Genomic DNA, 25,525 nt, shown 5'->3' with positions numbered 1-25,525 from the left:
GTCGATCATCTGGTAGAACTGTTCTATTGGCCACCTTGGTGGGGCGTAGCAGCTGCAATAGAACACACCATTGATCTTGGCAATCGCCACACCCTCGGCGGAGGGGTGTATTACCTCTTGAACCGGGAACCTTCCCGTTGTACAGATTGCCACCATTCCAGACCCGTCCGACACCCAATTGCCGTTGCCGGCAGGGATGCTGTACGGGTCTGATAAGAGGGCGACATCTGTCCTCGACTCCGAGACCGACTGCCACAGCAGCTGTTGGGCTGCTGCACAATGGTTAAGATTTAGCTGTGTGACTCTCACGGCTTCTTCTTATTTAACTCGCCGAAGGGACACGAAGGTCCGCCCATAGCATGTTTATGGGCTTGCTTCTTAGAGGTGCAGATAAGGCACTTATATGCCTTAGTGCACCCCCGCTCTTTATGCCCCTCCTCGCCGCATCTACGACATAGCTTACTCCTGTCTAGGCCTTTGCATTCGTAAGCTTTATGGCCGGATTCTAGGCATCGATAGCACCTGTCCACTGAAGGCGGCTGGGGTATACTGATAGGGCATACCGACCAGCCGATCTTCAGCTTCCCTTTCTCGGTTACCTTTTTGGCATCTGCATTGAGTAGCCTGAGGTAGGCTACTTGGGTGCCAGAGGGTCCGTCCCTCAATCGCACAGAGGCCCGCTCGATTGTGACGCCGCATTGCTCCTTGACGGCTGCGGCGACGTCTTCTGCGGTCGCGAACTCGTCCAAGTGTTTGCACTGGAGAGTTGTTTCCGCACCTAGCGACCTGATTTGGGCGCCCTCACCAAGGACCTCTTGGGCCAAGGCCTTGTATATTGCACTTGATTGTGCGCCTCGCTTCAACACCAGGAGCATCTCTCCCGTGTTGGTGCGTCTTACGCTACGCACATCCTGCCCAAGGGCCGAGAGGCTTTCGGCCGCTTTCATCGATTTAAGGACATCGGCGTATTTGTCCTTGTCGGTTTTTAACCACAAGGCTTCGCCTCTGTCCTTGGCCTTCCTCGCAGGCCGCGGTACCTCCGGTTTCGGTGCCGGCTTTTTCTTGGTAACCAGCGTCCAGGGGTTTGAGCCCCCCTGCCCCGGTCGTGCCGGGTTGCTGGTACCATCGCTCTCAACAGCGAGGTCACTCTCGCCCTCGCTTACCTCACCCAGGCGGCGTTTGACCTTGACGGTTGCACGCCGAGTGGTGTCGGTTTTGGCACCCTCTCCTGGCGACTTCCTAGGGCGCTTCGCATTCGATGCCGTCTTGCGATTGCCCTTTCCCTTTCCCTTCGAGGGGAACTCGGTCGCCGCTCCGATCGACGTGGCTGCTCCATAGAAGGTAAAGGCCACTGTCTGTGAACCTCTATTAACCTTCTCTCTTTCCTCCCTATTGGAGGCCACTGTCTGGGTTTCTCTGTCGGGCCTCTCCCGACATTCCACCCTCTCAACATATGCCTGCTGTTCCTGTCTTGCGACACGAACAGCTTTCCGGAGCTCCAGAAGGCTCAACTTCAACTCCTTGGCTATGTTCTGCTTTGCGCTAGCGAAGTCGATTATAGCATCGAGTTGCTTCGCTACTTTGCGCATCGCAGCTGTTGGCCCCTCCGATGCATTGGTAGGGGTATTGCCTACCGCTGCTGGGGGGTCACTGGTGCTTTCGAGTACAGCACTCATCGTTCCACTACTCTCCCCACGGGGGGGAGACCTCGCCAAACCACCTCTTGCGAAGGGGTTTGGCACCTCCGTCTGTTTATTTTTATTATTTTTATTTTGCTCCATGAAAATTCCCACGAGTAGCGCGAGAAATATATGTCCGCCACGCCAGAGCTCCGCATTAGCGTGGTAAGGGACGCTTACTGTGGGGGTTGCCCAGGTACCCCACAGGCTCCGTTAACGATCGAGCATCTTTTTCACCCCCTCGATCACTCATCCCTCGGCACGGGTCGCTTCACGCCTTGGAATTGGGGTTATGCCCTACCTTGCTTTACGTGGTGATCTCGGCCCGGATCATCACAACCATCCTCCTTTACCAGGGCTTTGGACCTGTAGCTCTGGATCTCAATAGTTCCATGTACGTATGTTATTACAGACATGCTACTATTGGGATCCGTCATTCGCTAGCGGAGTTTTGTCTTAGGCTTACCCGGATCTCATTTGACTGGTGCTCACTGGGTAAGTTGAAAGCGGATCTATTCAATTGAGAGGATCAAACGAAGGAGGTTGACTATGAATTGCGACTCATTTGAAAGCGACGGTGAGGGAAGACTCATAAACCGAGCTTGAGATCAACAGTATCTGATGCGTTAAATGAATATGAATGCTACCGTAGACGACTGATTGATTGCGTTCATTCAGTTTCGATGGAATGAAATTAAATTTTACTGCACTGGTCACGATACTCAGTGTGTTTTCTGCTTCTACTCGAGCAAATGCGAAACGAACGACAACAATCCTTCGGATTGTGTGCCTTGGAAAAGACACTATTACTTTAATTCTTGCTGTGGTGACCTGTCGAGATGAGTGAGTCGCAGAAGCAAGAAGTAGTGCTCAAACCAAATACGGATGCTATTAACTTCCGATCTTCTCGCGACCGGGCATTCGTGATTTAAAACATTTGCTGAAGGTGAATATGGAGGTTAGACTTAAGAAAGCCGCTTTTATCGAGCTCTGTCATGTCATGCATTCAGTGCTGATAGCGTTAATAAATTGTCCCTTGTGAAACCAGTCATTTTGCATAACAATTTGTAACATTTGATTGTATGTTATAACGCTAGAAATAAGATCTTCGATTATATGGTCGATGAGCAAATCAATGTTCGGTTACAAGATCTGACATCACTTACTTGCGCCGTGTCCATTAAAAGATTCATGTCGCCTTTGGAACCAATGGAATTCATTACAAAGGACACACCCAGGAACTACTTCTCGGTATATCAAATGGTGTTTTTGTGGTGAGAATCCGGATGAATCGACCGATAGTATCATCACAATCAGTCTCGTTCCTGATCTCGCACCGACCAGAAGCTAAATACACATCGCTGGTTGTGAACGCAAAGCAAACGAACGAATTTTACCAGCATCGCTTCGCTACTTCTATACACCAGTAACAGAACAAAGTCTCGTGGCCCAACGGTGAGAAAATGAGCAAACAAAAAAGCAAAGCGCGACCACTAAGGGAAAACAATGTCGTGATCGACTTTGCACTAACTCGACGAAGACCTACAGTGCGTGAAGTGGAAAAGTTGATAAAAGTGAACATGAATCTTGATCTTGCGGCAGTTACACACCTCCAGCTGCATCATACAAAAAACGTAATACTAATAACGTTCAAGACACTATCCGATGCAGAATTCTTTAGTGTTATGAATGATTTGCAACACGACATCGAATACGACAACATTAAAACCAAGATCCCCGTTTATATCGACCGAGATTTTACTGAAGTTCTATTACATGATTTGGCACCGCGCACCACCTCCGAGTACACTAAAAAATACATGTCCCAATACGAGAAGTGGACTCCGTTAAGTAGGGTGACCATACGTCCTGGTTTCCCAGGACATCTTCTGGTTTTTCACTGACTGTTCTGGTGTCCTGGGAAGTCGAGGTAAACGCTTGATTTTTCCTGGTTTTTCTCATATAAGCCTAAAATATTTATCTATATTGAATCTACGCTGTTTTCACTCTTGTCCAGCTCCCAGTTACGACCGACCAGAATACGACAAATAAAGCTTAGTACACTTGACTCTCCCAGTAATAGCATCCGATGTCTTTTTAAATCCTTTAAAAGTGCCTAGTAATTTCACTTTTCAACTTTCTCTTCTTACATAGAAATTGAAAAGAGGTAGAGCGAGGCGTTCGTATATACGATGGATATGAATGAGGTGCGGTTCGTTTGCAATGAAATTTGGCAGCCGAATAAATCCAACCGAAGTTGTGGACCGAACACTAACCAATATCATTGTCAATGATTATCAGAGTTTCTGCTTGGCTAAATTCGTCGTTCAATCCAAGAGCTGAAGAAATTTATTTGGACACATCGACGGTTTTGTAGAAATCCACGAACATGCTTTCAATCCTTAAAACGGGTAATGGTGAAACATCAATAACTATGAAAAAATAACTTCACTGCGCGCTCTCATTAGGTTGTGATCATGGAACCACGACAGGATGAACGCACGCAGTACGTATCTACGATTAATACGGCTTCACGCCTGGATGCTGAACAGCGACTAACCTGCAGAGTCTAGCATCCGACATAACAGGGAGTTTTGAATGTCGCGCTCAAACTGATTTGATTTACATCAACTTATCCCCCGTTTGACATATAACAATCGAAAAAAATTTGCAGTTGTTTCGGTCCTAGCTCTCTGAACGAGAGATGATTGTCATTGGAGATTGGCGGATACTTATTTTTACATCAGTTATAGCGCAGGGAAGCTACTTGAGACCGTTGATGTCTCTGCTTTACTTCCATGACGTGTGTTTAGTGCTAAAAACTCCTCACCGATCCTGTACAGACGATCTCAAAATATTTCGTTATCCTCTCAATTCCGGGTTGCCGTTTTTCCAAAGCCAACAAGAAACCTTCGCTGAAGGTGGTGTAGAAATAACCCGATGTGTGTAAATCCGAAAAAGTACCCGGTGATTGAATTCTGGCCTGACATACCTCAGTACTTTAAATCTGCCGAAACCCTACGGAGAAGGCACAGTCGATTGAGAGATAACGGGGAAAAGTAGTCCCTTCCGACTGTCCTGGTTTTTACTCGTCTGATATAGTCACCCTACGTTAAGAATGACACCTGGAGAAACTTTTTCCCCGGCATTCTCAACGGGGTTCGTATCATTAGAATGCAGCTGCACCAACCTATACCATCTTATATGACCTTCGAGTGCAAATCTTCGCATGGGATCACCTACATTCAAAAAACTTTTGTACATACCCTGGGCAAATGCACACGTGCCAGTTCTGCAACTAGACGGCACACTACGGTAAACCATGCGCTAAAACAAACAGTCTTCCACTGCTAAACAACAAACAGCCAAAGGATAATCCCCGATAACCTAAGGGATCATCCATAAATGACGTAGCATTATATGGGGGAGGGGGAGTTTTGTATTTTGTGATGATGTGTGACGACAGGGGGGTAGGGGGTCATGTCATGCTACGTAGCTTTTTTAAAGGGGAATAGAATAGAATTTAAAAAAAAAATTGCGTCGACAAGGGGGGGTAGGGTTATCGTCAAGCTACGTAATTACCAGGGGGTATTTAGAGGTTTGTGACGAAATGCTACGATGGGGGAGGGGGTGTTAAAAATCACTCAAAAAACGCTACGTCATTTATGGATGGTCCCTAAAGCAAACATCCAGTACACCGGCCGCAGGAATGACCAAAAAAGAAGACGGATACACCAAGGTCACCAGTAGACACAAGAAGCATAAAATGACAGCCAACCGTGAGCAATCAAACAACTCTACCGATAGCGATATGGACGTACACGAGAGCGACGGAGAGGACAGACAGATAACCAACAAGCAGCAAACGGTAAAGGGAATAATGGCAATAACGCTTCGCCACCGAGAAAGATAACGAGAAACAACAAACAGTGCGCCCATGACAGACGATCGCAATAATTTTTGCATTGTTTTTGTTTTGAAATGTAACTACCTAAAATGTATATTATTTCTAAAAAAGGCGAATGACCCTTGGGGTTAAAACCTTTATAAATAAATAAAAATAATAATCATCACAAACACTACATCTTTGTACATCCACAGTCTCCAATATCAGTACCTGAACCACAAACAATTTCCAAAGTTGTGGTAGCTGTTAAGATAATATTAACGGCAAAAGCTGCGTCAAGTACCTAAAAATCAACAGCCAGCGCCATCATTGAAGAAGTTCACACTCATGACCCGTAAGGGCAAGAAACGAAGAAATCAGATGTTCACGAACATGAAGTCAGTAACCACGATGTTGACACGGAAGTGTACCAGACAGAAGATAACGACTGCCAAGACCCTGTTCACTACCCAGTAAATAGGTCTCTACGCGCAATCGCTAGTCGCTCGCGCGATATCTGCCGAACGACCAGTAAAACACGTTTTATCATTTTTATTGTTACATCATGGAAATAAATAAAAAAAACCACGGCTCCGTTTCGCTAACGCATTGAACCGAGTCAAATAAACGAATTATATAATAAAAAAGTAGAAGTTTTATAGAAGACTGAGCACTAAAACTCTCCAAAAATGAGTACTTTATCGTTAGTGATTGTCACGTTTAATAAAACTTAGATATAACGCTAAATATTGGTCAGTATAAATCAGTTTCTGTAATAGGTTAGTGCACTGTAGGCTTAGTATAAACACCAGGTATCTCACTCAAGCGTGCTAGGCAAAAAACATTTCAATTTGCTAATAACAATATAGCTGAGAAGGCAGTTTTTGTTTTCGCGCCATTTCAATGCAATTGTATTTCTATTGGAACTCAATTTAATTTTTATGCTAGGCATGCGTTCCGTACTAAAACGCCGGAGGTATGCGTTCCGTACTAAAACACTGTTAATTCGGAAAACCGCGATATTTTTTAACAATAGAACGATAAACAAGCAACACGTGTAAAAGTAAAAAAGGCAAATAGTGATAAAACAGCGGTTGTACTAAGAAGCGAGTTCATTTACCCACGAATTAAATTCACTCCTAAATTATTAGCTTTCCTGGTGTGCAGAAACGTACACAGTTGCAGTATGACTAACTTCTTGATTTTGCCTTCCCTTTCCGCTGGATGTCAATTTGCTGCCTAATCATATATTAGTCAATCGATAATAATGAACCTAATGTTGGAATCAGCAGCATTTTATTCGCTTTCTGTGATTTACAACTAATGTTTATGTAACTTTGAAAACGACTTGACAGACATCAATAGGCAATCACGGAGAGCGACTAAAATGTTGTCACTGGTAAAACTATAAATCAATATGTTGGGATTATTGTTTGATGTCATGTTTTTAGTATGTGATAGTGTTTCGTTCTATTCTGCTCGTTATTTAATAATTTGAGAAGTCGTCGCTGTTGTGCTATCTTATGACAAACGCCATTTTGGGGTAAACTGAGTTAGATATGCCACATTACTTGTCAAAAAAATCTCTACAAAGTGGCGTTTTCAGAATTTTGACATTCTGCTTGGTTACTGAGATATAGCGAGAAACGTGCTGAGAAATTTTTAATTTTTTGCTTCAAATGACTGTGTCTGGGGATTGGCTCAAGTTATCTTGATGTATAAGTTGTTTTTATGTGTAAAACTACCTGTGAATTACAATGGCACAATCATTTTCAAAAGAAAAATACGCAAATTGTGAGAAAAATACAGTTTAAGTTTTCAACTGGAAATATAGCATATTTGGCAACACTGTAACCAAAAATAACTATCTTTTCTAGTTTCCCTGACTCATTTCCTTTAAAATGCACCTCACCGGTTGTTTATAGACCAAATGAAGCCAAAGATATGAATAAAAGTTAATAATTGATGATTTTTTTCTATGGAAAATTTTCCATGCACGATTATGACACGGCATACAAATTTTGTCATCAATACACGCTTATGACACGTGTGAGTGCGACTTTTGTTTACATTTATAGTAAAACTTCGCAACATAGACAACCGATCTTCGTAATATTTGAGAGATTAATACAGAATAGATAGAAGCATTAATTGTCTTCTTTGAATTGTTTGTACCATTTATAGGTTTCAAGATATTCAATCTAAAACTTTAAAAATCGTTTTTCTCGAAATGTGCAAAATGGCGCTTGTCATAAGATAGCACAACAGCGACGAAGTATGACCGGAAATCACGGGAAAAAGATAGGAAAAATAATCATTCAATTGCAATCGACTCAAGAACGCCTGTTCATTGCTATATACTCAACTCGAGTGCCGATCTTCTCATTTTTGAAAAACCCTTGCGTCTTCTTTAGCAGTAGAACTTTGATGTATTAGCTTTAATTGAAACTGTTTCCCAAATTGTGGTAAAACAAATCCGTAATCAAACAGACACTACAGTTTTGTTCAAGTAGCTGAACATCTATTCCAATCTTTAAGGTAATTCTGGAATAAAATTTAAAGCAATTTTTTATTTTTATTATGAAAACAAACCAGTTACTGAGCAGATTAGTGACAATATCTTTTGACATTAAAAATGTCTTACTCCACTATCTGGGGCTAGGTGTCATTCTAAAATCTAAACTATCTCCCATGTAACGAAACTATGTAAGGTTTGAACGCTTATAACTCCGATATTACTAGATGGATTTTAATCATTCATACACCAACCGATTCAGAAACACCTAACTTAAATATTGGTAATAATTTAATATCTCCCCAATAAAAGTAGACTTTTGGAAATTGGTAAAATTAAAAAGTTCACAAAAAACGGGAAAAATACCATTCGTGAGGCAGATTTCTCAGACACAGCCGTCAAAAGAGGGCAGCTTAGTTGCTCAATGAAACACGAAAAATCATAAATAGAAGCAACGCATGTCCGTTTAAATCAGTTGTTGCTCTTATCCCACACGAGCAACGTCGTCTCCGGGCGATGCAATAAGCGCTATCGATTTTCGGTAACGTTGGCATTTGCACACACTCGCACCTAAGTGACTAAACCATATACGGTTAGTTTATAAATAGAGGTGACGCGTACCCGTTTGAATCAGTTTTTGTTCTTATGTCGAACGGGAAAAATCATGGCTGCAGCGTCTGGACACTATAATAAGCGGTAGACGCTATGCATTTTCGGCAGCGGTGGCCGTGTGCGGATTTGTCGGGTACCAGCATGGTGTCACAGAATGATTTGCAAAGTGGGTGGGCGGGGTGGTTTGGATTTAATTCAATACGGTGTGTGCTGCTTAAGAGTGTTGCGTTTGAAAAAAATATATTTATTTTTATGCATGCGTGTGCGTTGTAACTTGTTAATCCATGTTTACGGCGCTTTGTAGCTGCGTAGGGTAAAGAGCCAATTGGTTTTCATGTTTCATATTTCGGTTATATGTTTTTTATCAGTAAGGCATCTGACAACGTGCTTCTGTAGTTATTGCACTGTTCAGCAGCGTAGTATTTTATATAGGAGGGTACACTCAGGTTTTTTTACGCGGATTTTGAAATTTACGCGGTTTTCATAAACGCGTTTTTTTTAAAATTTACGCGGTTTTCATTTACACGGCCAATATCCCCTGCGTGAAAAATCTGAGTGTAATTGCATCGGAAACAATTACATTCCCAGCAGAACTTTTTGTTTTCTAATTTCAAACACTTTTGTTTCGTACTGCACGCAACGGAAAATTTTAAAACAGAACTTACCGTCCCAGCAGCAGTTGAAGCGGGTGTTCTTTTTCGATTCAAATTCAAGCCATGTCTTAAGCGTTACTGGACTTAAAATTGTTTTCCCAGTTTATCCAGTCAGAATATCTGTCCTACCCTATGTATTTAAAACACAGTTCTAATTGCGTTTTAAAGTATACAACAAATGGAACGGTTGGGTATACTAATTTAAATTTTAAAATAAATATGTTTTAAATTATGAAACAAACCGCTGTACTGAAGATATAATTATGTCAGTCCTATTATCACATAAAACACCTATATAACATAAAACGCTGCAGAATTGGTTTAATAATACAATGTTTACACTACAGAGTTATAACACGTTTTAATAATTAGCAACAAGAAAAATGTCACCAAGATAGCATAAAAACCTGTTTTAACTGGTAGTGCGAACGTTGCATAACAATGTAATTTATCAAATAATTTCATTTTTCCACCACTAATCGATCAAGAAATACTTAAACTTAATATTGTTTACTTAAGTTCATTAGTACATTATTGAAAATTTAAATGGAAAATGAAATTTCCTATTTCATGGAGAATCTGTATATTTCCGTTGGCGAGCGTGGGCTTCCTCATCACAGCTTTCAATATGGAACTTTTCTTTTGAATATATTTTCTGGACAGACCAGCCTATTTTTACTAGATGGATCAGCCAAATAATGCCAATCACCTAGTGAGATACTTGATTAATTAATAGATTACCGTTAAAAGACCTTCTATAAATTATGTTTTGATGGGGAGGGTATATAGCAAATTGTAGCATATGAAAACAGGCGAGTGAACAAGAACGTGAGTCGATATGTGTGATAGATAAAATTCATTTGCACGCTCTTGAAAAAAGCTACATTTTTAATGTCACCGTGGTCGTGTCCTGTACACAACCCTTTAATTTTTTTCAACAAAGCTACGAGTTGACTTATAACCGTAACCGAAATCATCACTCGGACTTGCACCTACCTTACTCTTCGGCAAAGGCGAAGTAAGTGCGCCGTATTCTCTTCCATGGGTCGGAATCAAGTGATCCTCAAATTATTCATATTTATAGCTTCCAGTTATTTTGGTGGTTATTGAACAATTTTCTTTAATAGACAAAATTCAGGGGTTTCCTTTAGTTGATTAAATCATTGAAAACTATATTTTGATCCTACTGATCACCAAGAATCCTTCCTAATTGGTGGTCTGATCCGCCAGGCCGGAGCCAGTCTTGAAAATAATTTCATCTAAATAGAGAATATCCTAAAATTGTGTACCACAGAACTGGTAATAGTGACAAAGCGCCAAATCAAGAAAATAGAAGTTCAACTGTTTGCGCTAATCGACAGTTGTGACTAACCGGTTTTCATAACGCGATTTTTGCTTCATAATGAGTTTCTCCAATAGAGAATTCATAGGTAAAAATAATCCCATTGTAAAAAACAATTTAAAAAAAAAATTACGGTATGAATTGCCCCGTAGAGAGGTCCGAGTTACCGCTACATTGTAAAATGATTGAAAAACGTTATTTTGTAAATTGTCGCCTAGCGCTACTATGGTGTAGTGCAAATGTTTTTTTGGATCCAAAATGTATCGGCGGCTACCCTATTAATCAAATCAATAAAATAAATAATTCAAATTAGCTCAGCTCATTTAATAATAAAATTAGGCAATATGAAAAAGTTATAAAACTTAAACTGACTCAAACTAACAAAAGGGAAAAAATAATAAAATGACAAATAAATAAAATTTCGTGAATGACGCATTAAATATTGGCCTCTTGCTCATCGGTTGTTTGCGGTTTGTTGGTGTAGACGAGAAAAAATGAAGTAGAGCTTTGAAAAAAATCCAAGGATGTCAAATCGCAAGAATAAGGCAGCACCATCTTATCTAGACAAAAGTTCTTCAAAATCTTTCGTAACAACATTTAGAAGCAACCAGTTCTCAACCATGTTGCGATATTGACTAATCCAAGTGCAGTTGTATTAGTGCGAGATTTGGTTATACGAATTGTAACTGTGTCGGTGTCCTAGACGTCAAATAAGCCAATTATTGCTCGCATGTGACGTTAGCGATGACTCCAATTTAATTTCTGAAGCAAAATTGACCCAGCATGTTATTTGTGCACAAACTGCACCTCACAGTCACTTTATTGGGATAAAATTGAGTCTCTAGGTTCTTATCTAGCTCATCACACTCTCAGTGCACTGAGTAGGGAATTTATATTAATATTTAATATTGAGACATTCACCGAAACGTACACGCCGCACCAACTGCTTACTAAACGCCACTCTAAGGTTGCCAGCAAGTTTTTTTGTGTAACTATTACTTGTATTTGCTATTTGCAGTAGTAATAAGCGTCCCATTTAGGTTTAAACGAAAAGACAATTTTTAAATAGAATTTGATTGATAAGTATAGCTCATTAAACCAATTTTATCAATTCTGTAATCTAAAAAGTGTTTTTGAAATTTACTGAATGTGATGAATTTGGCACCATTTGCATCTGGTATACTCAACTTTCACAAAACAATGCATACCGAAGGGCTGATTTTTGGAATAACTTGTTTACTCATTCAGCCCTTCGTTATGCAAATTTGCAACATTATGACAGATTGGCTAAACGCGGTGTTTCATGAAGGGCGACCGTTCCTTTCGACCAGGAAAGGCCGCGTGGAATTTTGGGGAAATGCGCTCATACCCCATTTTTTGGCAACTAATTGCGGCTAGTTTGCTTGACCGAAAGATCATTTTTGATTAAAATTCCAAAATTTGTATATTTTGGGCTTGACTACCAAGGCGTTCTTTGTCAACGCAAATTTCACCGGATTTAGAAGTGTGCAACCTAGCATTTTTTGGATTTGTATGTATATCGTCAACATTTAATCCATTAAAATATAAGTTAAGGCTTATATTTTTATGGATTTATTTACAAGTATAAACATACTTGTTTTTAAAACAGAAGTAAGTCCCACCCTATTTGTTAAAAACGCATTTTGGCACCTTTTCCTCCCCCACGTCCTAGCAGACTACGCCACCGTGTTTTAGTTTGGCTCTTCCGGCATCAGGTGTATATTTTGATTGCATCGTTGAGCACTATTTACTGTTCGGACGTTCGGTTTGATTGAGTGTACATCTTCCACATTTGGTGCTTGATTGAAGCAAAGGCTTGTGTTTCGAGTGAATAAGGTGTGTCAGATCAAACGAGTGGGGTATATTAGGCCGTACGTGTAAGAGACAATCTATTCTTGCTCTCATTCCACTGAGTACAGAGTCATCTATTTTGTGTATCAACACTTTTGTACTATACAAAATTCATATGATAAGTGGGATTTAAAGTATTCGATTCCCTCATCGAGGATTTTTGTGAAACTAAGTCCTTTTTATGTTTTGTTTAAGGGGTTACATACCTCTTTATTTTTCAAAAAATCGATTTTTTTATTACTTTATCTGAAAGTACAACCTCAAGTACCCTTGAGAATATTTTCCCAAGTTTTTATAGAGATCCGAGTTATAGATGGATAGTTACGGCGCTTCCAAGCGCGCTTCGTCTACTAAGATCAGTGGTGAATTGAAATTTTAAACTCGATTATCTCGAAATGTCGTTTTCCTAAAAATGGTTTTTCCGTGATCACGGTTGCCGAAAAACCACTCAACCGATTTTCTTCAATTTTTTTTTTTCAATTGATCGTAATTAATTTTTCTCGTACCTTAATGATTCCGTTTTATGCGCAAATTTTTGTTTTGTAGATGAGAATTTTTCAACGCAATTTTTAGGGTTTTAAACAGCGATTTTTTAGGAAAAACGTTTCCGAATGCGGGAAAAATTATTATTTATTCAACTAATCGTAAAGGTACAAGGAATACTCATATACTAATGGAATTTTTGAGTTTCGAGATTTTATTGATCTATTGGTCTGCAATCGTGATCACCGCAAACCCCTTAAATAAAAAAGGGTTTCGGGGAAAAGATCATAACTCCGCCAATTATCAATGCAGTTTTATAAACTTATACTTATTTATTTGACTGAAAAATGTACTATCAAAATACTATAAGTTAGATGCAACGAAATCAGTGCTTTAGGCCTTTACGTAAATTCTTTCTAAACTTTCTTGACATTTTTCGCATAAAAGGGTATGCAACCCCTTAAAAGGAGATTCTCATTATATGGTATCTGTTAAATAGTGAAGTGCAAGTGTATAAATAATCATAGTGGAATTAAACGGTAGAAAACTGTGTAAAGTGTTACGTACATTCCGCTAAGACCTTTGCCCGCGTGTATATCGTGAAATACGTCCTCAAGACCTATACACATGTGCGAAGCATTCCGGAAACGCGCATAATACCATGAAAAGGTTTCTACCTGATGCGCGCGTCTCGAGTTGAGAGAGTCCCATACCGGTCAGGACGCCGCTTCGAACAATGGCCCGTAGTAATTTTTTTGATGCGCGGATCGAAAAACGTTTAACACAATATTGTACTTTTTAAAAAATGCAAAGAAAACAATCATCCATTTTTGAAAATTTCGAATAAGAACCTCCCTTTAATAACATTGGATCTGGATCCAGAAAATTACGAGATTTCTCCACTCTGCTGAACTAAATTTTGTAATAGACCCTCTTGAAACTTATTCTGATAATTTTTACATGTGCGTTAGTTGTTCAAATACACCCCATCGAAGTTAGTCGGAATATGATTGGCTGGTATCTGCCAGAAATTCGGCTCAAATGACACAATCTATTTTGAGTCAAAACTTCGCAGGGGCGGCGAAACACTTTACGCCCGTGTGGGTAGAAAGCATAGGGTGAGGGGTCCATTAGTAAGGATTTTTTTCCCTTTTCGCAATGCATACGCTTACATTACATTCACAATAAATCACGTTCGTTTATGCAAGTGGAATTGTGGTACATCGATGTTTTCAAATGTGTGTAGTGCGAGATACATGCGTTGCACATTTAAATTTTTTGAAATGGTTCAAAATTTCGAGTGAGTAATTATCCACTCGGTTATTTTCGAGTGGGTAGTACTACCCATACTACCCACGCTTTCCGCCGGCCCTGAAACTTCGGCAAAGTCCTTCGGAATTCCGATTCAAATTCCAGTTAGGTTTAACCGGAAGTTTGTTCTTTTTGTAGCTTTATTAATTGAACCAAATTTGGGAACAGGAAGACTATCCCTTCGGAGCATTGAGATGAAATCAGGGGCACGATAGTCACAACTTCAAAACATTTTTTAATGAAAATGCTGTTGAAGTTTTAATTCCCTCCCCAAGGTTGAGCGATTTGACAAACATCATCAAGCACTGCGGGCATTAGTGCTAATGAACCTTTAACAGACAATTAAGATGGTTATTGCATTACGCCTCGATAGTGGTGCATAGAGGAGACCGAGAGGGCTTATGTGTCTTTTTTTATGATTTGTGTTATTTCATACTTTGCACCAGTCCAAAGTAACGCTCAACCATTAGCCTGTGTGCGCTGGCGTGCAGCCTGACGGGTTGATGTTAATTGACTTTTGCTGTGGGCCGTGTTTGATGACATTGTTCCACAGTTTAATGGCAGTGTTGGTGGACATGGCTCATTGGTCATTGTATGTCCATTTATCGGTCGACTTCGTCATTGTGCACAGGCTAATTCAATAAATAAAATAAATGTATAATAAGGAACCTATTAGCGGTTGTTTTCTAATAATAATTGTAGTTTTTAGTACAGTAATGACCCGTTTTTGTCAACCAACCGAAAAATTTTGGTTGATAAAACGGGGAAGTTGATAAAATAGGGAAATTTTTTTTATCTTAATTTTTCCATCCAAATTAATTAGAAGCAACCTGAGAACTATTTCAAATTGTTGGTTCACAGAAAAAATAAACCTAATGCCCCATCAGTGCGAAAAATTGTATTTAACCGAACCATGCGACAGTTGTCTAATCTATCTTTCAAGCATAGGATCGATCTGAAATTTTGCAGATAGACTCACTATGAATGACAATGTATTTTGTCAACGAAATTTAACAGTTATTGTTGATATCGTACCCATCTCTTTGTTAATGAAACTTTCTCTTAACACAAACCTATATTTTCTTTTTTGGTTATTTAATTAGTGGGATAGTTATGCGTAGAATTTCAACAATGGGACAAACAGATTTGATGATTTGATTTTTTTAGGTTTTTCGTCATCAAACAATGATTTGTATCGGATTTCGAAGAGTTTGGAACAGGCACACATATTTTTATAGAGATGGGCGATTTGAGCCTGGATCTATGGCTTTCGACTGTCATGGCCCATTCTCGTTGATGTTCCTACTTACAAGTGAAAAGATCAATCCGCTTGGATGACATAGGAGATGACAAAAGAGAACAGGAATGAGACATTAGCCGATTCAATTCATATTTTATTAAGTGATTACTCAAATGCGCTGGCAGGGGATCGTTTTATAGGAGTAGCAAACAAGGGAACAGACATCATACACTTAGAGACAAAAATGCGTATTGTATCCATCGCACCAGTGTTCACAAACAGTCCACCAAAATAGTTTTTATTTAAATTTTGCTTGCGGTTTGGCATGAAATACAACATAATAAAAGCGTAATATTACTAAGTATACAACATACATACGGCACCTCTTCCAATTGTTACGTTTTCCAAAGATAATATGTCATAGTGTGTTAGTTTATCATGAAAACACACAGCCTTGATTTTTTTTTTGAAAATTCAAGCAAAATGTGATTCCAATCCATCACTTTTCTGAAATAGGACCTAAATTGGGTAAACTGCCCTACATTTCGACTACAACCTAACAGTACAAAACCCATTACCATGATTGAATACAATTGGAAGACTGTAGGACTTAATTGCTGGTATAAAAGGATGAATTTGCGGGAGGTTGATAAAATCGAGTACGAAAAGTTCATAAAATCTAGGGTGCATAAAAACGGGGGCGCATAAAATCGGGACTTTATAAAAACGGGTCGAAACTGTACTAGTGTGCAATTGTTATGTGCTAGTCGCATATCTATCTCTGTATGTATTCGTCTAGGTGCTTGTAACGGCTAGGTAGGGGAATGGATGCAGGACTGGCGTATGTGATAGAATAGTGGGTAATCCTTCCGGTGTTCAATTTGTGCATTTGATTCTATTCAATCGGGAACACCTGTATGGATAAATTAAGGTACAATTAATTTACCGACGCACGTGAATCATCCATTTCCGATCAGCACAGCATGATGAAATTCTAACTTAATGGTAAATAAACATCATTTGCTGGCATTTAGATGAGTTAAAGTAGTTAGATTGCGTGTTACATGTGTTCTTTTTTTCTACTTCATTAGTCTCTTTTTGTTGTACTTCTATTAGTTTGCTTTTCCAATTATACCAAAAATAGTATCGGTCAATTTACACAATTCTTATTAATCTCTTTGCAACTTTTTTCTTTATTCGGCATGTTGTGATTCTTTCTGTCATTGTATCCTAAATTAGATTTATATTAACACTAACACAATTAATTGGCCTTCGCGATAACACAAACCTGGTCACAAAAGTGAACATGCAATTGCCATAATCTACATATAACTGCGCCCACGATCTCGCCAACATTAAACACCCCGGTAATCAAGTGAACGTTGTCGCACCTGTAAACTTACAAACGTGGTCTTAAGCATTAACCCACCCCGAATTGATGCACTGAAGGTTACGTAGCGTAGCTAGCGCAAGCGACAAGCACGTTAACATACAAACGCTCAAGCCTTTCGCGATCATCCATGCACACCTTCGCCCGCGATCTCGCGAACACGAAAACACCCTGGCGACTAAGTGAACGGTTTATCACTATAAAATTTACAAACGCGATCCCAAGAGTGAATTTACATGTTCGCGCGATAATGAATCTGCTACTTCCTCGCTAACAGATATCTAGGTCCATGCCTTCAATCGTCGCTAGCAGAAGTCTAGGTCCATGCCTTCAATTGGATCAATTAAAGAAAAGAAAGCTCTCACATCCACTAGACAACACGTGCGACATGACCGGGAACTCTAGTGATATGGAGTAATTCACTCGTTGTCAGAATCTGAACCGTACACCAAAAACTAAATATCAAAATGATGGTCCGCGTGACCATCCAAGAACACACGCGAATATGTGAATGGCCACACAGTTATAAAATAGAATCTATACACGCGAGTACAAGCGACAAACACGTTAACATACGAACGATTAAGCCCTTCCACTCACACCTACGCCCGCGATCGCGCAAACTTGATAATACGCCAGTAACGCTCTGGTACTTACGAAGTTACAAATGCGGTCTCAAACGCAAACCCACAAACGCCCGTCTTGGCACGATCATGAATCGATCACGTCTGGAAATCTTCACCCTCCGTCCTAGCAACTTGAGTCCACACATTCAGTTGGACCAATAAAAAAATAACGTTCCATGGCGACATGACCGGGAACTTACTTTCTTCTAGTACCTGAACCGTACACCGAAAATTAAGTATCAGATTCACGGTCCGCGCGATCATTCAAGAACATACGCGAATATGCGAAATGACACACGATCATAAAATAGAATTTATACACGCGAAGTTACATGCACGTTAGCACACGCGACATACAAACGCACACGCGAACGAACACGTTAACGTACAAATGCTCGAGCCCATCGCGATAATACACGCGCTCGCCAAATTTCTGCGCCCGCACATATCTGAACCGTACAATGAATATCACACACAATTGGTCTTAAGCAGTGTTTTGGTGGGTGATATTTCCTGTCTCGTCTGCAATTGTAGTAAGTGATTCTGACGGGGAGTCCTTTCGAGAACCTAGCTCTACAGCTCCAGTAGGACCTCTCTCTCTCGAAAAAAATTAGTTTTTTAGCTCATATATTTAACAACTAATGAAAGTTTTAGGCTAACATAACATGCTTGACACTCGACCTATAAGTGTCTATATGTAGCAAGCTACTTTCATTAGTTGCTAAATATATAAACGTGCTACTATAGAGATGAATATGGGAGCGTCTCCCCTACATACAGTAAAGCACCATTCTAACCAGAAGCACCTAGTGCTTCAAAATATTCCCTTCTGTTTGTAGTTTAAAAATAAACACAAACCTCCTTCCATTTAGAAATTAATCTACTATAAATTCATATAAAAGTGCAATCTAATTTTACTATAATCAAAAGTCCATCTCTAACCTAACCTCTCGTCAGTAGAAATACATATCCTCGACGAGCCATAAATTTATTTTTCATTGAATCAGAATTTCAAATTAACCCATTATTCTGTTCTCTGTACCTTTACAGTGACCTATTGCCGGCATTATTTTACCTGATCGAATGGCACTACCAGCATCTGAGCATGGACGAAGGCGGTCCGTTTGTCATCCGTCAGCACGCTACAGCCTTGTTAGCGCTAATTGACTATGATCATTTGCAAGCAGCAAACGGATTTACTCCGCATAACTGTGACCGATTGTTTGCCTGCTTCTGCAAGTGGTTCAATGCGGCCACGAAGTATGGAGTTGAGGAGGTAGGTTTATGCTGAATGATAGCGCGGTCAACTAAATTCAAATAAAATTCTCCATCTGTTTCAGTTTTCCCAGAAGCTACTGCTGGGTGCTTGTCTCGGTGTGGCTGCCAAGCTGCGCTCAGTGGCGGCGAGCTACTATCACAATTTTGTCGACGGATATTTGATGCCGTTCCTGCGAAGTCCCAAGTTTGACAACCTGATGAAGGAGCTTAGGTAGGTGCGAATGGAATGCTATCAATGCTCTCGAACGAACAAAGGTAGCTTTCGTAGCAAGTGTATGGAAATTTCTGAAATTTTTCCACTCGATGACCAGCAAAAGAAGCACGTAGCTTGCATTCGTAACATGACTGAAAGATAGCTTCTTTCTCATTTCCAGCAATTCACACCTATCCAACCTAGAGGCAGTGGAAGATAGGAGCGCAAAAAATCCCCCTCTACCCAATCTGGGTGGAATTCTTACGAACGAAAATTCACCGAGTGCACCCACGCTCGTTCTGACGAAGTCCTATCCGGTGTTTTTGCTTTACGCAATGCTCGATTTTTTGCGACTGCACGTGGACCACAGCGGGTGCCCATTGGAGCTGTTTACACATAACTCGCACCACTTCCGCTACCTGTCCAAGCTTGCAGACACTGTAACGGTGCAAAACGGGAACAAATCCAAGTCAATTGTTACAGGCAACTGCGGGAAGCTGGCGACGAATTGGTTTTTGAAAACCGAACTGAACTACCTTCTGGAGGTGCTGACGGTTCTGGCTGGCAATCGTCATGCTGATTCAAAGAGAATTCACGAGAAAGACATCGAAATGGCCAGCATCGGTAGCGATGAAATGCGGCTTCCGCTGGCGGTGGCCTTCAAAGTGCTACTACATCTTAGTGAAGAGTTTTATCCGGCAGTTCTCAAGCTATTTGATCGGATAATTTTTGAACGGAATTTCTATCCGAACGGACAGATAGCTGCCGAAGATCTGCAGCGGTGGAAGTTCAACTATAAAGTGAAACTTCAATCGCTAGTCGTTAACGAGGTAGGTTTCCGTAATTCAAACATATTTTTTTGCGTTGAAATTCACGTTGATTGTAATATATAATCACCCCTTTATTGGTATTAATTAAAATTTTTCACAGACTAATTAAATCTTCTCGATTTCGAACGTCATAGTTTTCATTCATCCAAAAGCTTTCTGGTATTAAAATTTGCCCGTTTTCGTAAAAATTTCAACCAATTCACAACTTTTTAGAATTTCAATTGTCAAATTGGCGTTCGAATACGTTATTTTAATTGCAATAAAGATTTATCTCAAATAAACAACTCCTCTTTAAAATTAGTTGTATACGAGCAACTTTTCCTTATCGAACATATTTTTCATTTCCAGGTAAACCTCACGGGCTCTCGCCGCAGTTTCAGCATCGTTGGGTGGCGCACCCCACTGCTGCAGCCCGCTTGGCCCTATTCGTTGCTGTACTTTTTGCTGGAAAAACTCGAGCAAGGCAAGCCGCAGCTGGAACATTTCACCGAGGAGCAAATCATTAAAACGTCGCTTTTGTTCTCCGAGCTGGTGGAAAACAACTCCATACTGCTAGTAACGGCCACCGAGAAACTAATGTACTTGATGGCAGCTTTCCTGGGTCCGGACTCGAAGTTTCTTGATGCTCAAATTTCCGCTCTTATCACGCGACGCATTGATGCCCTGCGGGAGGAAGTGGCTGGGGCAGGACTAAAGTTTGATTTTGAAACCAGACTCGAAGAGAAGAAAAGTTATCACGGGCTGTATCAGCTGGTATTGGATATTTTTCAGAGCTCGAGCTACGGTCATGCTCCATTCAGTGCGTTGGTCATGGTGCCACTGGCACAGCAATATGACATCCAGTGGCGTAACTTGCTGTGGTCGGAATACGTAGCCGTGCTACGATTTGTTGCCTGCAACGAACAACAGGTTAGAGCTAAAGTCATTTTTTATAATGTCTAGATATCTTTCAGTGACAATCTATCCCATCTTCTTTCAGCTTTTTGGATCATTGAACGACTATAAGCAACCGGAGGAGACGGACGTAACGCTGCTAAAGTATTATAGCCAAGCATTGAACTCGAATTTGCTCCGACCGGGGTCCATTCCGGCTCAAATAGCAGCACATCACGTGCAGGCTTATCGATCTAAGGCAGAAAAGATGAAACGTAGTAATGACGGCGATAAATAAAGAAAAAACAATTCTACCTTTCTGTGTTTCTTCTCCTGATTTTTGTTATTTGTTGAGTATTTTCAGAAAAGCAGATCTTCATTGAAATGGGCTGAAATACGGTTCGAAACATTTGAGCATGAACTTTTAGAAAGTGAAGCATGATTGAGCGTGAATGTTTTAAAATCAGCCTCAAACCTGAGTCCGAAATTTCACATTTTGCCTTGAATTTTATACGAAAATTAGATTATTCCTTGCAAAAAAAATGTTCTAATGAGCTAAAACATTGTAATTTGGCCGTTTTAATCAGTGATTATCAATATTCAATCCAAATTGGCATTTGTAAATCTGCTCTTACACGTTCAATATTTTTATCAATACGAGTATTGATGATATTGCTTCCATACTGCCCATAATCGCAAGTCAGTCCCATGTTCTATGGGATTCCCTATCTACATGGGACTGACTTGCGATTATAGGCAGAATACCTCAACTCCATTTGAAATGTACATCCTCAATACAACTTTTTTCCATTACACCTACAATACTTTAGTCAATTCTGTCTTGTGTTGACAAAAATATTGAACGTGCTTCAATTATTTACATGACCGTAGATTATGTCGTTTTTGCTTGAGGTAGAAACTGATTCAGTTTCTGACCTAACTGCTGTCAAACCGTTTGTTTGACGCCAGTTTCGAACCTAGGTTATGCGCCACTGAACTGAAAACCGAGTTGGGTTCCAACTTGAAATATATTTCGGGTTCGCTAACACCGCCGCTGTTTTGCAAGAACCCAACTCAGTTCCATCAAAAACGTTTGTTTGAAGCAACTAACCTGGGTTAGTGTCTAGTTTCTCAATCGAAAACGACATTAGCAATTGTTATTGTTCTAAGCGGAAAAGTGTACCGAAGTCGCTCAAAACAAGGTCCTAGCATGCGTTAAAATTGTTTGTGGTAGCAAATACAAATCCGATAGAAGAAGCGTAGGGAGGAACTCAGCGATAATTCGTTTACAGGTAACCGCTGCTGACAAAGCGCTGGAGGTAGGCAAAGCTCCAATGGATGGACGAGATGCCCATTGAGAGCCACCCCTTGAGTGAATAAACAAGCGGAGAAAGGCTTCATGTGTTTGGATTTTGGACATTTGGCAGAGGCTTGCAAAAGCCCGGATAGATCCTAAGACAAGACGTGACAATAAGGGGGGCCGTTTTTGTTCCAATTTTATGTCAGAATGTTCCAGCTCCTGATTGGTAGATTCTGACGTTTTGCACCGTACGTAATGTTACTGCAGGGATATCGAAATTATGTTTTGCAGTGTTGCTATATTTATAGGAAAAGATTGTCATTACTTTTGACAAATAAAATTATTATCGTTAAAAAAGTAAAAACGACTAAATTGAACTGAAATTGCGCGGCAAAGTGAAACAAGTATTTATCATGCATTTACCGTATACGTCGTTGATCAACTTTAACAAAAATAAGACAGAAATCACACTGTAATCTAAAATTATTCAGAAAATGGCTTCGTCAAACCTTACTAAACAACCATGACATGGAAAAAACGTGTCCTTCATCGGTTCTATCACATTCGCCTATGACATTCGCCCGAAAGTCATTTACCCGAATGACGTTCGCCCGAAAACCATTTACCAGAATGGACCATTTACCCGAATGTCATTAACCCGAATGGACCATTTACCCGAATGCCATCAACCCGAATGGACCACTCGCCCGAATGTCATTAACCCGAATACCACATTCACTCATAAGCATAATATAAAATGGGTCATTGTCTAGTTTACTGACTTTAGTGATAGAAGTCCGACTTTAATGCGGTTTTTTGCCAAAAGGATGTATTTTAACCTAAATAAACCAAATCCGAGCGGGAAATGTAAAATCTTTAACCAAAGTTTGATAAACTGAACAATAACAGGTGAGCTTATACAGCAGAGCTAGTCTGATGCGGCTTGGCCGCATATCCGAGGCCAAGGATCCGAAGCGGCGCAAAGCCGCTGAGGTTCCGTTGGACGAGGCGTTGATCCACCCGTCGCCGGAGTTATAAGCAAACCTGTGATCCTCTTGTTTGCCCGGTTTACTCAAACATAGGGGCTATAGCTAGTTTAAAGCCGACTGAGCGGCAGCGAAGTCGGACAGTGCCCCAGAAAGCGATGTGGCGTAGCCACATTAGTCAACCGTACACTGACCAATGTGGCTATGCGATATCGCTTTTAGGTGTACTATCCGACGTCACTGAGGTTCTGTTGCCAACGCCACAAATGCTCTTCAGGTGCTGATGCATATAGGACGCAGTTGTCAGCTCGAGCGGTGAAATCTTGTGATAAACCGGACAAAATAATAAGAAATCTTTCGGAAACACCATCGATCGAGGTAAATATATATTTAGATGTTCCGTTAACGAATTGAATCAACTAAATTAATAATTATATCTTGCATGGTGGAAGTCCATTTGGTACAACACCGTTAGTAAATAGTAGCTCATAAATGTTATGTGGCGAAGCTAGTGTGATGCGGCTTTGCGACAATTAACGAGGTGGAGGAACCGAAGCGGAGGTCCCTACTCGGCAAACCTGTGATCCATTGGTATGCTTGGTTTACTGAAATATAGGGGTTGATTCCTTCTTTAAATATGAGCAGTTCTTTGAGTTTGTATACCAAATAGCCCTCGCAATCAAACCGGTGATCCACTTGTTTGCCCGGTTTACTCACACTTAGGGATTGATTCCTTCTTTTAAACATGAGCAGCTCTTTTCCCACAATTAGGAGTTTATTGCTTCTTTCAAACATAACAAATCCTTGGATCTGCATGCCAAATAAATTTGCAAAGAAACTGTTGATCCACTCGTCTGCCCGGTATACTCAAACATAAGGGTTGATTCCTTCTTTTAAAACAAGAGCAATTTCTTGAATCTATATACCAAATAGCTCTACGTAATATTGGATTTCGAGACAGGATGATTCTTCCACCTAATTCACGGATGATTCTTCCATCTAAACCAAAGTTTTTTCAGAAAAATAAAACAACTTGGTCTTCAGACAAAATATTCGGAAGATCACAGAATACAACTAATGTACAAACAAGTTGTTGCCTTGGCTTTCTTACCCCATCAAGGTATTCCAATGGCACTCGAAGAATTGAGGAAAAGTTGTCCAAAGGCTCTCGACGATTTTTTGTATTACATTAGTAAAAATTGTATTTTTGGTAGGAAGGAAACTAATCAAAAAGTTTCGCGATAACCCTTCTTTGCCCCCCGCTTCGTGGTCAGTTTTCGAAAATGTATCGACAAAGATTCCTAGAACCATCAATAATGTAGAAGACTAACACAAGAAATGAAACGGTTTGTTCAGCCGTGGAAATTCTATGGTGTGTTGAAGCAGTTGCAGCTTGAAGAGAAAAACCCTAGTACGTATTTTACGTACGTTTTACGTACACTACAAGCGGTACCAACAGCTAAAAAGTCTAAAAAGAACTCACGAAAGGATCTAAAACTGGAAACCCTAGTTAAATCATACAAACCAGGTGATTGGATTAACTACTGACTGGTATAGCTTTAGTGTTAATTTCTTCATAGCATCAAATGTAATAAAATTTGTATTTCATCTTAATAAATTAATTTTTTTCGATTGACATTTCGATGTTTTTCGGGTATATGGAATTCGGGCGAATGGCATTCGGGTTTATGTTGCATTCGGGCGAATGTCTTTCGGGTGTTCGTGGCATTCGGGTGAATGACATTCGGGTTTATGTGACATTCGGGCAAATGTCCTTCGGGTAAATGGCTTTCGGGCGAATGTCATTCGGGCGAACGTGACAGAATCCCTTCATCAATATAGTGAATTAAAGACGCAAAATTTTGTCGGCATAAAATAAATTAACAAGACTATATTTTCATTAATAAAAACAGCAACACTGTTCGGAAGACTTCGGCAGGGTGAAAATGTTCGAAAAGAAGAATGCCGAAGGAAAAATAAGAAGCCGATTGTCACGTCTTGGCTTAGGATAGATCCAGGATGTGCCGGAAATGCGGGAGACAGGCCATCTTGCGAGAGACTGCACGCAGAGACCGAAGTGTAGGCCTTGCACTCCAGCGGACGGGTACGACTATGAGATGGAAAAATGCCCTGCCCACAAGAGGGCGACTGCAGGCCAACGGTAATGGAGATAATCCAGATAAATCTGAATCGGCACCGTGACACCGCGCAGCAACTGTAGTGGCAGTCTATGATAGAAACTATGTGTGACGTCGCTTTGATTGTAGAGCCGAAGCAAGTCCCCTGATAACGGTAACTGGGTGGCGGATAGATCGGTAACGGGTGCGATACAAGTTATGGGTAGAGTCTCCATTTAAGAAGTGGTAGAACGCTCGTATGAAGGCTTCGTAAGCGCCAAAATCAATGGCGTCTTTGGGTGCTGGTATTGCACACCTCTAAGGTGAACAGTGGAACAG

The 25,525-nt window shown here is 40.4% G+C and overlaps 2 protein-coding genes across 5 annotated transcripts in view; both read left to right on the top strand.

Moving 5' to 3' along the window:
• The window catches only part of LOC131684081 (uncharacterized), a 372,745-nt gene extending 351,664 nt beyond the window's left edge, over positions 1-21,081 (top strand). The window contains exons 4-8 of the mRNA XM_058966626.1: positions 18,660-18,885; positions 18,950-19,098; positions 19,262-19,910; positions 20,259-20,819; positions 20,890-21,081. Coding sequence (XP_058822609.1) covers positions 18,660-18,885; positions 18,950-19,098; positions 19,262-19,910; positions 20,259-20,819; positions 20,890-21,081 — 1,777 coding nt within the window. The remainder of the gene's footprint in view (positions 1-18,659; positions 18,886-18,949; positions 19,099-19,261; positions 19,911-20,258; positions 20,820-20,889) is intronic.
• The window catches only part of LOC131684083 (uncharacterized), a 421,804-nt gene that overhangs the window by 186,721 nt on the left and 209,558 nt on the right, over positions 1-25,525 (top strand). The window lies entirely within an intron of this gene.

The sequence above is a fragment of the Topomyia yanbarensis genome, chromosome 2 (genome assembly GCF_030247195.1).
Source record: "Topomyia yanbarensis strain Yona2022 chromosome 2, ASM3024719v1, whole genome shotgun sequence".
In the NCBI taxonomy this organism is placed as follows: domain Eukaryota; kingdom Metazoa; phylum Arthropoda; class Insecta; order Diptera; family Culicidae; genus Topomyia; species Topomyia yanbarensis.
The sequence above is the reverse complement of the archived record's forward strand: the minus strand, read 5'-3'. Positions and strand labels throughout refer to the sequence as shown.